The 16,861-nt window shown below is 40.1% G+C and overlaps 1 protein-coding gene across 1 annotated transcript; it reads right to left on the minus strand.

The window, feature by feature from the left end:
- Nucleotides 1–9,447: 9,447 nt before the first annotated feature.
- LOC126161194 (uncharacterized histidine-rich protein DDB_G0274557-like) lies at nucleotides 9,448–12,932 on the minus strand. Its single transcript, XM_049916965.1, has 2 exons — nucleotides 12,918–12,932; nucleotides 9,448–9,801 (listed from the first exon to the last, which is right to left on the minus strand). The coding sequence occupies exons 1-2, from the start codon at nucleotides 12,930–12,932 to the stop codon at nucleotides 9,448–9,450; spliced, it is 369 nt and encodes a 122-aa protein (XP_049772922.1).
- Between the last annotated feature and the right edge of the window lie 3,929 nt (nucleotides 12,933–16,861).

Raw genomic sequence — 16,861 nt, forward strand, 5'->3', positions numbered from 1 at the left:
TAACTTGTACAGAAATCAGACGGCAGTTATAAGATTCGATTGGCATGAAAGAGAAGCAGTGCGTGAGAAGGGAGCGAGACCGAGTTGTAGCCTATCCTTACAATATTCAGTTTGTATATCGAACAAGCAGTAAAGGAAACCAAAGAAAAAATTTAAATAGAAATTAAAGTTCAGGGAGAAGAAGCAAAAACATTGAGGTTTGCCGAATAGATAGTTGTTCTGTTAGAGACAGCAAAGGACTTCGAAGAGCAGTTGAACAGAATGGAAAAGTCTTCAAAGAAGTGTATGAGATGAACGTCAACAAAAGCAAAACAAGGACAATGGAATGTAGTCGAATTAAGTCAGGTGATACTAAGAGCATTAGATTAGGAAACGAGATACTTAAATTAGTAGATGAGTTTCGTTATTTGGGAATCAAAATATCTGATGGTGGCAAAAGCGAGGAAGTTATGAAATGTAGACTCGAAATGCTAAGAAACGAGTCTCTGAAGGAGAATGTAGACTTGAGTGTTAGGAAATCTCATTTTGAAGGTATTGTATGGAGTGTAGCAATGTACAAAAGTGAAACATGGACGACAAACAAGAAGAGAATAGAAGCTTCTGAGCTGTCGTGCAACAGAAGAGTACTGAACATTTGATGGGTAGCGCACGTAACTAATGCGAAAGTACTGAACAGAATAAGGGGGAAAATTTATGGCACAACCTTACTGGAAGAAAGGATCAATTGGTAGTACACATTCTGAGACATGATGTGATCAACAGTATAGTATTGGAGGGACAGGTGGGGCAGGGGGTTTTTAAAAATTGTAGAGAGAGACCAAGAGATGAACACAGTAAGCAGAGTGAGGAGGATGTAGGTTGCAGTAGTTACTCGGAGGTGTAGAAGTCTGCAGAAGATAGAGTGGCATGGAGAGCTGCATCAAACCAGTTTCCGAACTGAAGAACATAACAAAAACAACTTTTATTTTCAAAATTCTTTATAACTTCTATTCCTAAAATGTAAAATTTAATTGTTGTGCAATAATCCAAACATGCTTTAAGGTGCGAGCAAGAAATATTCTCCCATTCTGTCACAGTAAAACAGAGACTATTTATTATTTCAAAAATTGCTTATAGTAGTTTCAGTGCAGACATATTTTATAAGTAATAAATACCAGGAAAATTAAATAATGTGCAAATAATCAGCAACTTAGAACATTAACGTCGCAATTGATTCTTACAACTTGCCAATAACAGGTTACATGGTTAGTTTCATGACACTATGAAAAAGGTTCGTTATTCCACACTGTGAATCAAATTCAAGATACTACTGTAGTAAGCTTCAGAAATGACATTCATAAATGAGAGGAACATAAAATTTACGTATCTTTTAAATAAACAATAGATATTTATTATGATTCTATATTTCTTACTTGCTCAACGAATGGGACTAGTGAGGATAAAACGTTAACGTTCTATATAGTATTTGCCTAATACATCATCATAGCAAATTCCTGGCAGAGGCATTGTTGAAAGAGTTGGGTGGTATGCTTAAACAAATGCCGCTGCGTGCGATTTTGTATGAAAAATATCTGGCTACAAATGCTGTGTTCCTGTATGAGGCTGCCCAACATGTAAGAAATACAGTTGTGATGACATTGTCTTGGAATCAAGTTGAGGAGCTTCTGCTTTTGTTTAATACAGCCTATCACGGTATCCATCCAGAATCTCGTATTAACTCCGTAAACTTTGTGGAAATCCTATCCCTCTACACAATAATTTGTAAAGAACATTCCATCACCAGAAATGGTTTTGAGTTTAAATTTGTTTGAGGGAAAATTGAGTCAGTGATTCCTGAACACACGGTAAAGAATTAGGCCAATAGGAGATTGGACATCAGGGTTAATGGTCATCAAGTAGATGAAGTTAAGGAATTCTGCTACCTAGGCAGCCAAATAACCAATGGCGGACCGAGCCCGGAGGAGATCAAAAGCACTGGCGAAAAGGGCATTCCTGACCGAGAAAGTCTACTAGTATCAAACATAGACCTTAATTTGAGGAATAAATTTCTGAAATGTACGTTTGGAGCACAGCATTGTATGGCAGTGAAATATGGACTGTGGGAAAAACGGAACAGCAGGGAAACGAAGTATTTGAGGTATGGTGCTACCGACTAATGTTGAGAATTAGTTAGACTGATAAAGTAACGAACGAGGCGGCTCTGCGCAGAATCGGAGAGGAAAGGAATATGTGGAAAACAATGACAAGGAGAAGGGACGGGATGATACGACATCTGTTAAGACACAAGGGAGTGACTTCCATGGTACTAGAAGGAGCTGGAGAGGGCAAAAGCTGTAGAGGAAGACAGATACTGGAATACGTACAACAAATAATTAAGGACGTTAGGATGGAAGTGCTGTTATCAGATGAAGTGGTTGGCACAGGAGAGCAATTCGTGTCAGACCGCATCAAACCAGTCACAAGACTGATGACTCAAACCAAAAGGAAGATGGGTGACTAAAAGAAATATAATTATGTGGATTACTTTGTTGCTATTAAATTTGCTATAAAATAGTCAGCCACTTCGGAGGGTAAGTTCTAAAACCAGATGTTGACGACTGGGACACGACCTCCTTCAGAAATAGCAGTGCAGAGAAAAAAAAATATGTTTAAAGCTGATGGTATTGCATGTTCATCAAGGTCTTGACAGAGTCTTGACACAGCTAGTATTATCAAAGGTTTGTGCATCAATAATGTTTCATAGGCTGCAGTTTATGTTTAAAATGAAATTCTTACTTGAACTTCTTAGAAATCAATATTTTCAAAATAAAATAGGTTAAAATGGAACTGTTTTCTTCTAGTCCCATTCCATCCTGATCAGTGTGCCAATCCATTACTTGAAGAAATAATCGTAACATTAAAACTACAGTTGGGAATAAAAAGTATTAATCTATATATGACTATTGACTCTACTTGTTGTTGTTGTTATTGTGGTCTTCAGTCCAAAGACAGGTTTCACGCAGCGCCCCATACTCCTCTGTCCTGTGCGAGTCTCTTCATTTCCGAATAACCACTGCAACCTACGTCTTTCTCAATCTGCTTACCACATTCATCTCCTGCTCTCTCTCTCTCTCTCTCTACAATTTTCACCCCCTCCCCCCCCCCCCACACACACACACACATCCGTCAGATACTTAACTAGTGATCCATTGACGTCACGCAGTATGTCCTATCAGCCGATCTTTCTTTTGGCCAAGTTGTGCCAAAAATTTATTGTCTCCTAATTCTATTCAGCACTTCCTCATTAGTTACATGATCAATCCATCTAATTTTCAGCATTCTTCCGCAGCAGCACATTTCGAAGGCTTCTATTCTGTTTTTGTCTAAATTGTTTATCACCCACTTTTCACTTCCATACTTGCCTGCGTTCCAAACAAATACTGTACTTTCAGAAATATCTTCCTGACACTTGAATCTATACTCGATGTTAACAGACTTCTCTTTTTCAGAAATTATTTTCTTGCCATTTTCAATGTACATTTTATATCCTCCCCACTTCGGCCATTATTACTTACTTTGCTGCCTAAATAGTAAAACTCATCTAATACTTTAAGTATCTCGTTTTCAAATCTGATTCTCTTATTACCATCTGACTTAATTCGACTACATTCGATGATTTTTTTAATGTTCATCTAATACCCTTCTTTCAACACGCTGTTCATTCCGTTGAACTGCTCCTCCATTCCTTTGCTGTCTCTGACGTAATTACAATGTCATCGGCAAACCTCTGTGTTTTTCTTTCTTCTCCCTGAAATGTAATACTCCAAATTTTTCTTTGGATTCCTTTACTGCTTGTTCAGTATATAGACTGAATAACATCGGGGATAGGCTACAACAGCCTCACCCCCTTCGCAACCACTGCTTCCCTTTCATACCCGTCGACTTTTATTTCTGCAGCCTGGTTGTAAATAGCCTGTATCATACCCCTACTATCTTCATAATTTCAAAGAGAGTAGTCCAGTCAACAATTTCAAAAGCTTCAAAAGCTTTCTCTAAGTCTACAAAGTCTATATGTAGGTTTACCTTTCCTTAATCTGTCTTCTAAGATAAGTCGTAGGGTCAGTATTGCCTTGCGTGTTCCTACATTTCTCTGGAATACACACTGATCTTACCCGGTGTCTGCTTCTATCAGTTTTTCAATTCCTCTAAGGAATTCGTTCTAGTGACTTATGAAACTACTAGTTCACTAATTTTCACACTAAGCAACTGCTTTCATTCGATTTGGAATTACCACATTCTCCTTGAAGTCTGAGGCTATTTCGCCTGTCTCATACACACATCCATGTGGTAAGTTCAATGTCACCTCACACCCCTCGCCCTGGATTATTAATAATCAATGTTCGTCTACTCCCTCCTCCCTTTAGTTATGTATGACATGACATGATCTATATGCTGCAGTGAAAGAAAAAGTTTTGTCTGAGGCCACGGTGTGGACATTGGTTTTAATAACAACAATAACTTAATTTTATTACTAATCCTATTATATATGTTCTGGCATTCAGGATTTATACACCGTAGAAAGAAGAGCCACAGCATCAGAGTTATCCCACTTCAGAAATGGAAGCAAATATTTCATTGTGTGTATAAATGAATAACACCTCGCCATCTTCTGAAAAATGACAATTAATATTAATGTGATAATTTGAAAATTCCGCATGTGATTTGAATAGTATGATTTTACGAAATTTACGGCATACCTGATTACTTCTATGAGTGTGTGATATCATAGGGTATGTACTACAATGAGCATGTTGCCATATTTGTAAAAATACTGAAATTTAATTGTGTCATGGCATATTGTACAAAACCTCGGTAGGGCAGATTCCCATATACTGAATAATTCGTTGCAACCTTAAAATTGTGTTTCAATATCATTAACATCGCAAAATTTCTCTAGGAAAGATCCTACAACAGATAATCAAGTTTTCTGAACACTTTTCGTTGGTGACAGAATAATAACTGGATATCAGGATAGGCAGTTATATATAATTTGGTTTCATTGACCCAGTGAATCCTGTACTTTTAAATCTAGCACTTCACATACTCAATATATATTACAGCATATGAAATCTGTGAGGCTTTTGTTTGTGAATACAGTAATTCATCTGGAGAGAAGTTTCAAAGCCAGGGTCTCTAACTGTTCTAGTATCTTTCACAGCTTCTGTGTATGTTTTCCATCCTTCCTTTGGATCTCGCCTTTGGAAGACACAGACAATGTTTAAAATATATTTTTATTATGTTTCTTGATTCCATTTTCTGTTTTTCTTGTTCTTGTTTTTTTCTTTTGTTTTTGATCTTTCATTTAGTTTTAGAGACATATCACTGTAATGTCATCCTTCTTGTATGGTTATTTGGGGTTAATAATTTTATTTGTGCGAAGAGACTCGAAACACGGTACAACACACATTGGCGTGCTGCTCGGTTTCCATTTGTACATGGTCTGTCGACACACTTTGTGTTTCTTTGAGAGTTCACCTAGGCCCTGAATCGTAGAGAATTCTCGTCATCAAAGTGCCATCCTCTGCCAATTTTTCTCTGCTCTGTGCCATGGGCTTGAACAATTTATCTTACCAAAACCAGATTAAACTCTGCTGTTGACATGTTTCACCCTCTGACTCCTCTATGGAAAGCATGAGCATTTAAGACACGTAGATAACTTTTTACACGACTTCACACTGTCAGTTTCTGTCAGTCTTTCTGTCTGAAACATTTCTGCAGTGGTCAATATTTACACTTTTGCCGCACTACTTCAGGGCCAGAATTACATCAGTGCACATAAATTGAATTTCTCCTCTTTTCCGTTTGTCTTGCAGATTTTTTTCATGTTGCGCTTGTCCCTGTGAACAGTACCATGAACAGTACCACATGTGGTCGTTCCGTTGTTATGAAGCCTGAGGAACAGGCCTTTCCCTGAGTACCAGTTGTCGACGTAAACAGTGTTTCTCTGTTTCACATACGATCTAATGAAAGTTGCCGCTAATTCGCCGCTTTCCCCAAATTTTGGAAACCAATTTTCGTGGTTACAACCGTAAACACAATACAACCCAGACCTTAACCAGTCCTACAGTAGCACGACACAAATGCCTTTTTTCTAACCTACTTCTCCATGATTTCTTCTTCTGTGCAACCACGACAGCTTGCAACTTTCTCAGTCAAAAGCGAAGATGAAAACAGCAGCTTAAATAAAGGCACAGCAGCAAAAACGCTCACGGGCCCAACGTTGTAAAGTTGCTCAGCTCGCAGGGTGTACGTACGACTGCTTGGGCACTCTACCTGGACGCTGAAGGTCTCACGCGTTAACGGGTCTCAAGCATACACAGACGTGAGCAGCATCTTGCTTATATCAACGCCTATGTAGAATGAAGGCGTTGGCAAGTGGGGGCATGCTAACGTATATATAGCATCTGACAGAATGAACAAAGGCACATTTAAACGCGTCCAGTGCTCCTGGTGACCATAGCAGCAGCACACAAAAACATGCCTAGAGCAGTTAGAGGGTTAATGAAGCACAAACAATGGCAAAAACGATGTTCCATTATCTTTAATAACGCTACTTAATTTACCACTCGGGGGGTCTAATTGCCATAAATCTTGCATTGTGCTTTTTCCTACTCACATTTCTTGTTTACATGACCTGACTCCCCAGGGTTTCCAGAAGTTATTTTTGGATAGCCCTTTCTTAAATATTTCTGAAGTAAATAGTCTTTCATTCCTTTCTTTGTTGGAAACGTGAGCTCTTATTCTCCCATCTAAACTTTTATTATTAGGACAATCCTCCTTTATGGCCTACATATCCCTTCACAAATCCACGATTTCAGTAGCCAAAATTTGGTAGACTGCCTCATGTAATGGTGCTAGAGTTACAACGGCACTACATAATACTGCTCTTCGTCTACTCAACTGTAAGATTAGCAGTCACTTAAACGAAGATTCCATAAATATTTAAGTGAGATTGTAGTGTTTCGGACGTTGATTGTCCTAGAACGAGCAATACTGTTGTACCCACAGTGCCAGAACGTAGCCATACAGAACGGTCTTGAACAACTTTCTCTGAGGTAGCCATGTAACTTCCTTTTAGTATTTGTCCTGAAAAATGTGTCAATCTACAGCTTCTTTGAGATACCTACCTATATCTAGTTATGCATTTGACGAACTAGTTTAAAGGACGTGGTTGAGACCAGTTCTGCAGTTGTCTGTATTACTGTAGACGCTGTTTCATCGTCTCAGAACACTATTCTCTTGCACGGCTTGGAAGTTCCTGTTGATGTTTCGTACGTGTTTCTGATTTAAATTTGGGTTTTTTGAACCGCGTCTTAAGCAAAAACGCAATGTATTTCTTTTTGTTCTCTGATACATGTTTCGACCACTCTGTGTGATTCTCTATGCTTCTCGATCTATTGCTGGGAAACATCATACAAGCTCATGCTTGCTTTTCCATTTTAGGCATACAGACTATAACACTTGCATTTAATTTAATTTGTTTCTATTGATCACCTCAAATTACATTACTTCTGAAAATAGATTTTTACAGGTCGGCTAACTTTTACACCTTTTTAATGTTTTGAATCACGCCACCTACAAACTAGTCGTGAAGAAACTTGCATACACTTGAAACAGCACCTACCAGCAGTCCCCTTCCCCCCCCCCCCCCCCCTCCCATTTTTCATAAATCTCTCTCTCTCTCTCTCTCTCTCTCTCTCTCTCTCTCTCTCTCACACACACACACACACACACACACACACACACACACACGCACACACACACTCACACACACACACACACACACACACACACACACACACAGACACACACACACACACACACACACACACACACAAGTCATACTACATAAATCCTTCCCCAGCAGATACCCAAAAAATTTTGATCAAATACCAACATTAGCGTCGCCGGCCGCGGTGGCCGAGCAGTTCTAGGCGCTTCAGTCCGGAACCGCGCGACTGCTACGGTCGCAGGTTCGAATCCTGCCTCGGGCGTAGATGTGTGTGATGTCCTTAGGGTAGTTATGTTTAAGTAGTTCTAAGTTCTAGGGGACTGATGACCTCATATGTTAAGTCCCATAGTGCTCAGAGCCATTTTTGAACACACACAAACACACACCGTGCGCTCATGTGTGCGGACACACACAGGCACACAGACACACACAAGTGGATTATCCACGCACATGCACGTCGCATCAAGTAAGTTCTTCCCCAACAGCCACACCGCAACAGTTTTCACTGAACGTTCGAAACTATCGCTGCACCGAACACAAACAAAACGATGAACGAATGAGCGACGACAATAACGCAGTGACTGTGAGGATGAAGTCCTCAGTTTTTTCTCAAGTCCCGTTTAGTGTAAAATACTTGTGAAACAAAAGATGGAAGGGATGGAAGGGAAATATAAAAAAATGTTGTGGAAAACATTGTTTACCACCGCAATATAAGAAAAGAACCACCAGAGATGAGCAACGGATTGGAAAATCTAAGTACTGAAAATGTAGGTACAGTGACATACGCGATCACTACTCACGAAGTACACAAAAACAATCAAATTTCAACACGACTACCTTTTACATGACAAACTCTGAAAAAGATAAAAAGGCATAAAATAAATGCAAGCCGACCTATAAAAACCCATTATCCTTATTAATGTAATTACAGGTGAGTAATCCAAACAAATTAAAAATTGTGTACATATTATAGTTTTTGGAAACCTAAATAAATAAACAGCTATCAATTTTGTTCGATATTTTACAGAAATACACTGAGATGACAGTTGTCGCAACATGTCTAAATAAAAAAAAAGAATGAAGAGTAAAAAAATAAGCAACATTGTGTCTTTGCATAGGGCAAAATTTCAAAAACCTCATCTCAGAATAAAATCAACAAGGGAAAACTTTTCCACCAGTTCTTTCACCAGAGCGTGGCAGTCTGTTTCTGATTCCGGATGATACTTCTTATAGTATGTCTTCCGCCAAAGGTTGCAATTTTTATTTAATGTTAGGCAGTTTGTAATTCTGGAATACTGTTCTAATTTACATACTTTTTACCTCTCAATGATTTCTATTGACAAGAAATGTTTTAAAGCATCTGTCATTTAATACTAGTAAAAATGTATATTTCCTTTGAAATTACTTCATTTTGTAGTTACATACATTTTCAATATAATAACAAAAGGGAAGTTAGAAGAAAATAAATGTAATCAAAGTGCAGCGTGATGTATAAATATTTATTTCACGCATTTATAGACATCACATAGGTTTCATACTAATATATAAGGCATAGATCAAAAAAGTCACATGGTTTGATATGCTACATGCAAGTATTACATGTTACAGCATCTGAAGATATACATGAAACATGAAGTAATCAAGTAACATTTGCTTTGTCAGTCAGTGAAGACGATTCATATGTACCCAACAGGTGGAAATTTACGGTTGAAGTGACCACAGTGATTGTTAGGATCATGATGATCAACATGGTGGTGATCATTATGGTCATGGTTATCATGATGATGGTGGCTGTGGTTATGATCATGGTGATGATCATGGTGATGATCATAGTCATCATCATGGTGGTGATCGTGGTGACCGTCATGATGGCGATCGTATTGATCATAGTGATGGTAGATGTGGACATCGTGGTGGTGGCCCTGGTGATCGTCGACCACCACAGGAGGGTCTTCAGGGGTTGGCCATGAAGTGGGGACTCCAGCTGTCATCATGGACTGCGCTGCCAGGACACAGGCGACGCCAGTAACCTGTAAAATGAAAGGTACTTGCTGTAGTTTACACAGTGTGCTCTGAGAATATGGCAAGTATTTGCAATATAACAAAGGATTTTCATACGCTATCTAGTTTCATGAGTCTGTAATTTCCCTATTAATAATACTTCATATGCCAACATAGATCAACAAAATTCATTATTTGTTATTTTATAGACCAAAAATACTGGGCACATACATGGATCTGTTTCTTCAGGAAGCTTGAGCTGTTTAATTTTCCAAGCAATGAACAGATAATTTTATGGATGGTAGGTGCGGCTAACTTCACAAAATACTGATTCTTCACCAATTACATCCCAAAGACAACGTTTGACATTTTATACCAAACAAGAATAATTCTTAGCGTGTACATTTGATTTCTCAGGTCACCATTATTTGAGCAGGTTTTATTCATATCTCCACCTTTTCCTATCCTGTGCTGTTCATCTCTTTCACTACGACACTCATCGTCTTCTGTAACGCAGTCTGACAATTTTCTCTTTGTCTGTGTGTACCTTTTCCTCCCTTTACTATCCTTTCCACTGCCAACTTCACTGTTCCTGGAAGCCGCTGCAGATGCGCCACTAACCTGTCGCTTCAGGTAACTGTCTTCGATAGTTTGTAAATTTATGGAGGAGGGGGAGGAAGGAAAGGAAAACGAAGGAACCAATCACATCAGCTGCATCAGGACTGTGCGCAGCATCAGCGGCGAAGAGTCAAAATGCGTACCGGATCAGTGTTCGAAGGCGGGATCTCTTGCTTACTAGTCAGTTGCGTGAACCACTGCACCATGCACACACATTGTTTATCGCAGATCCGCAGACTATCTCGGCACGCCTCTCTCTGCCGACCCACATCCCCACCTAGCGCTATCTACACCCGGTCCCCGTGCATGTGTTCCATGCTCACCACTTTGAGATTCGCACAGGAGCTCGCACGTAATCGTGCATCTGCAGTGAACATGATGGATTCATCGCCCTCCTCCTTCAATTTCAGTAATACGTACCACAGCTACCGATTCTGCGTGACGCTTGTTCTTTCGGATATGTCTTCCACGCATTCATATGATGTCTTGCGTAGATTTCATTCGTCATTTACACCTACTTTTATTACAATACGTCGTATTTGCGGTACTCTTATACTGAATATTTCATTATTCGCCTTTGGAATTCCGACTTTTTTTCACTTCGACCATTTATTGTATGCAACCAGAGTGTATTATGCTCAAATCTATAGCTGTCGAGGAACATACGGAACACAAATGCACAGGATTGCCGATAGCTCGACATCGTTGGTTTCCCGAAATGAACGCTGATGCGTTTAACTTTAAAACAGCTGTATAACGTCATACGCACTCCCGGTCTGATTAAAATCATCTTGGATGGTAGAAAGTTTGATAATGAAACAATAAACGAACTATAGCACAGACTTTTCGATCATCTCTGCAGCGGTACTCTGCAACACATCAGCAAGTAGTCATCTGAAGAGGACAGCTGGAAAAACAAATGAATTTTCACTGGTGTAGTTGCTTAGCGTTTCATGATGACACAGCGTAGCACTCAAGTTATTTTATTCAAATGAAAACAGTCACTTAATGATAGAGCAAAGCCTCTGAAACGTGTCATAACAAACAAATTAAATTTTAGTGACCGATGCATTCATCCACTCATCATTTAAGCAAATTTGCATCGAAGCAGCTTTTTAAGACATTATTATGTGTAATGTCGAATATTTTATTTAAGATGGGACGACAAATAGAAGTGGTGCAGTGGTTATCACACTGGACTCAGATTCAAATTCGCTTCGGGCCATCAAGATTTAGGTTTCCAGTGATTTCCCTAAATCGCTTAAGGGGCTCTGGAAAGGCTCAAAATCATGAAAAGTTCAATTTTTACTTTTTTGCGTTTTCTGAATCTGCAGACTATTACCTTTTAATAGATATATAATTTATTCAATTCCGAAGACTACAATCATTTTTAAATTTTTTTTGAAACGTGTTCTACATGGGCGTGAGCCACTGTGGCGCTGTTAAACTGCTGTCAAATGGTGTTATTATTAACGTCCGTGTTCATCAGGTACATTTTAGTGATGTGAGATAAAGTATGTGTTGTGGCTAACCTGCGATGGTTCAATATATGTCGCTGGTGTGATTGTCGATTGTTTCATGTTTATTTACTCTGTCGTTATCTCGAAAATATTCGTAATTAATTCTGTTTCTTGAGTCTCTGTTTTGTTGAAGTATAATAATGAATAAAAGTAAAGTTATTAGAAATCCTCTGAAGGCCTTTAAGAAAAGGAGAAATGTTGGAAAGCCAAAGGTATGTGTTATTACTGTAAATAATAACATTCTAACATGGTACAAGCGATGCTTGCTTTAGACAAGGAACGCCTTCGGGCTGCAGACAGGGCTGTAAAGAGTCTAGAAATACAAGCAAGAGTAAACAGGAGGAGGAACAAGAGGAAGCTGGAGGAGGAGTTTGCAGAGGATGAAGATAATCCATCCTATGGACCTGGAATGCACTAAAAAGTTAATCCAACCTTTGTCGCTCGATTCCCAAAACTTTTATTTTCTCATACTAATTACATGTTTTCTAAGGATCTTCCAAACATATTTGTTTCAAACTTTCAGTAAATGTTACACATTACCTTCTGCATAATTTAACACAGCCTTTTTCCAAAAAACTGTATATTTTTGAATATATAAATAAAAAATTGCAAAAAAAATGTTGTGAATTTTCATTACAATTGAAAAAAATCATCTTTAATAACTGAACTAAAATTTTGTAAAATCCCTGTGTTAAGTTGTAGCCCATATTCCAATAAATAATCTGTAAAAATTTCAACTTCCTACCTCAAATACTTTGTGAGGAAAGATGTAATTTATAAGCGTTATTTTAACATTGCAAGTATAGGGCGTTCCGGAGCCACTTAAGGAAAACTCCGGGAAGATTCCTCCCCTCCCCCCCTACCGCTGCCCCAGCGCGCCCCATTTTTCCCAAATCAGACCTTGTACTCCGTCCCTAATGATTTCGTTGTCGACGGGACTTTAAACCATAATCTCTCCTCCCTCCTCCTCAGGATAGTACGAAAAGCAATATTCTGAATGCACTCACCATAACCTTGTCCATGTTGGTACCCTCAGCGTCTCTCAGGTGGCAGGATTGTGGAGATGAGGCCTTACGCCACTCTTTTACAGTCCGACCAGCTAACTCGTGGCCAAGCTGCGAACACTACCTGAGGGGCGGACATGCGTCAGTCGGGTAATTACCCCACAGGGCCTCCAGGGACGGGCTGCTCCAAGGCCACTCCCTCCTTCCCTCCGCCAAGTTCTGCCGTGTACTACGTCACTGGCCCTGCTCTGTTCGCACCATCCTACTTTTCCTCCAGTCTGAAATTACAGGTCACGGCAGCTCGTGAAATTTCGGTATCTCGCATTTCTTCCAGGTAAATGATTTCCCGCTTCCACATTCACTCAGGGGTTCGTATGCGACGTGAAATCGACCGTTCATTTACTACAGTAAAAGTCAACTTTGTAGGGTGCAATTCTATTTCCACAAGAAAACAAATTAGGTAAATCATATGCAGCTTTACTCATAACACCGTGGTCCGTCACGATTGGGTTGGTCCTGATGATCTAGCAGAGAGGATCGTGCCTGGAAACTGAAGGGTCGCGAGATGCAACAGTGGCCGTACTGCAGATTTTGCATTGTGCTATACGATCTATTGTTAACCTCTCAGCGATGTGGACATTGCCGGAAACGACACGTGATTTGGATTCCACGTTAAACTGTAGACCCCCTTTCCCCTGTTGGATAATTGGGGGAGAGATTGTCACTGACAGTATAGAGGATTATGGGTGGACGCCCTTAAACTAAAGGTATTTTTCGTTGCTGCGGAATCTTCGAACGAAATTTCAATCACCAAGTTTCTCCTCAGAGTGTGAAAACGTTTTGCTGTCGCCGAGCTTCATAGGGAGAAACTATCATCATAATAAAATAAGGGAAATCAGGGCTTGCACCGAAAGATATAGGTGTTCGTTTTTCCGCGATTTATTTGAAAATGGAATAATAGAGAATTATTGCGAAGGTGGCTCGATGATTCCTCTGCCAAGCACTTAAGTGTGATTTGCGGAGTATCCAGGTAGATGCAGACGTAGATGAAAAGCAACACAAAACAGTTAGGGTGGGTGATAAATGGAATACTCACCCTAGATCCATTGTACATTGAAAAATGTAAATAAAATGGCTCTGAGCACTAGACGACTTAACTTCTGAGGTCATCATTCGCATAGAACTTAGAACTAATTAAACCTAACTAACCTAAGGACATCACACACATCCATGCCCGAGGCAGGATTCGAACCTGCGACCGTAGCGGTGGGTCGGCTCCAGACTGTAGCGCCTAGAACCGCACGGCCACTCCGGCCGGCGAAAAATGTAGATACAGTGTGGCATTGTTGGCTGCGATATCCCCCGGGATGGGTGCAGCTACTTTTAGGAGACGACGGTCTACCTCCGTGCACATTGGCCCCTTGCCTTGCGGCGCCTTACTCGATAACGTGTGTTCGGGGACATTGAATGTTGACGGTGACCGACTCTGGGGAGTGGGAGGATGGACCACGAGTGCTGGTGACACGCTTATGTGAGGGCTGCAGGTAGCTGCCATCCTTGCCCATCCTGCACAGCCATATCGTTTCAATGCCGACGGTCCCATCACGACGCAGCAAGGGTGGAGAAAAACTGTGTGTCAAAATTTTAACCCCGGATAGCTGATGCCAGTGCGAACCAAAATTACTAATATTGTGTAGGTCGAAAACGCACAATTTTTAAACTACGGAAACTTGGTGCCACGCTCTCCGATTAGCCGCGACAACCATAACGCTGCCCATCAGCCGACGTATACTAACCAGATACCACATGCAATCCAGTATGCTAAAATATTTTTGCTAGAGGCAGGTTGTAACCTCGGCAGTTATCGTATCAGACTCAAATGTATATCATAGTCCACGTTGTACTAACACAACAAGAAGCCTTTGTGTCTCTTGACTGAATAACTGATACTCTCCAAAGCCTGGCGGTTTTCGAAACATTCCAACCCAGGGGAAATTTGTGCTGGTGTTGTACTTCAATTATACAATTATCTAGTAAATTTTAAAATCGCTGTCTCAAAAGTATAGTCACCAGAAAGAAGGGGTAATGTGAAAAGTGGGTGATGTGATATTACGTCGATATGGTTTATACTTTTTTTTATTAAATGAAACAACATGGTTACTGTTACCAGTCATTGTTTGTTTATCTCCACGAAGCGTTTCAAAGGCTTAAACCTCCATAATCAGGTGGATTTATATTTGCTACTATAATATTTGTGTGTGTGTTGTGCTACGTTGTTTTGGAGCAATTTGTGGCACTGCCTAGTGTAGAAGCAAAACACTGTTTCAGAACATGGTTTTGGGTTTCTTTTGACAAAAGTCTAAACGTATATCTAACGGTAAAAATAAAATAAGTAAAATAGAGTGACCATTGTAGGTGACCGTTTTGTCGGAACACTGTCTTCAAATGTTTTATTTCAGCCGACAGGCTTTCAGGATCAGATACCACATGTGCTCTATGAACAAACATGCGTAATGCACTACCGCATTTTGCAGGACGATGGCAGCTTGTGGCCTGCAGATATAGATCTGTATGCGTTGGCTTGCGAAAGATGCTGTGTCCCAAGGTTTCATCTGCTTTCCTTCGTACGAAACCATCAACATCTTTTTACACTTCCATTGTGAAGTTTATATTCGGATGGAGCGAATTCAAATGCTGAAGAAACGTAGGTAGAGTATGAAGGCCATGTGGCCACACCACAAATGTATCATCCACATTCCGCCGAAAACAAGGGGGTTTGAGTGTGGCTGGCTGTATTGCTTTTTCTTAAGAGTCCTCCATAAAATAATCAGCTACCACAGGAGACAGAGGGCATCCCATGGTGACACCATCGACTTGTTCAAAATATTGGTCATGAAATAAGAAGTATGTTGAAGTAAGCACGTTTTTAAATAATGCTACTATGTTCTCCTCAAACTTGATGATAATGAGTTCCAAAGAGTCCTGCAAGGGCACCTTTGTAAATTAAGACACAACATCTAAACTTACTAAGAGATCCGACGATTGCAATCTAAGAGTTTTCGGGCGACCTATGAAACCTTAAGAGTTTCGAAAATGATTGTCGCACTTGTGATGCCTGCCTTGTAACTCATACTACCAGCAAACAAACTCTATTAAATACACAGCAAACTAAATATGAGATACTTGTACATGCGAAAATACTAACGATAAACCTAACCTCTGACAAATACGACTAAAAATCAGTAGCAGCTAACTGTTGGTCAAAAACCGATATGGGAAAATTTAGCACTTAAAAATATATAACTGAAAAGGGGTTAAAGATGCCCTACTGGGTAGTCACTCAAAACTTTTTTACATTTAAAAACCATGAGGATATCCTGAAAATAAACACATGAAGCTTACACGGTTAAGACAGATTCACATGGATCAATAAATTATTGTGCAACTGGAACCTTCACATGCAAATCAGACGGCTCAGATACACGACAAGGACTCGAAGATGGATAGTTCTTAACGTGGAGGTAGCGGTTGCCTCCGATCTTTGACGTTGGTCTTCATTGCCTCTGGGCGTAGCAAAGTCCATTGATGTACTCTGATGCTTCTGCCATCTCGGTTGGTGATGGGCAACGACTCGTTGCTGCCAAACAGGATTGTGGCAGGAGTAAAATCCGCTTAAATGGCGCGAGACGTGTGTCATTATCTTGCGGCATCCTTGTCCAGGCACTAGGGAGTACAGTGGTCCCACCGCGGGGATAGCGGATTACACTTAGTGACACTACTCAATGCTAGTAGGACACGTGGTGACAAGGGTTGGTGACAGCTCGCTACTCGGCTGCAGTTATCACTCCGTCAGAGGGAAGGAAAGAAAATAATAATATCATGGACATCGTGTCAACTGTTGGGGGCTATTTAAATTGTTACATTATTCTTAAAAACCAGGTTCTCAA

The sequence above is a fragment of the Schistocerca cancellata genome, chromosome 2 (assembly GCF_023864275.1).
Source record: "Schistocerca cancellata isolate TAMUIC-IGC-003103 chromosome 2, iqSchCanc2.1, whole genome shotgun sequence".
In the NCBI taxonomy this organism is placed as follows: domain Eukaryota; kingdom Metazoa; phylum Arthropoda; class Insecta; order Orthoptera; family Acrididae; genus Schistocerca; species Schistocerca cancellata.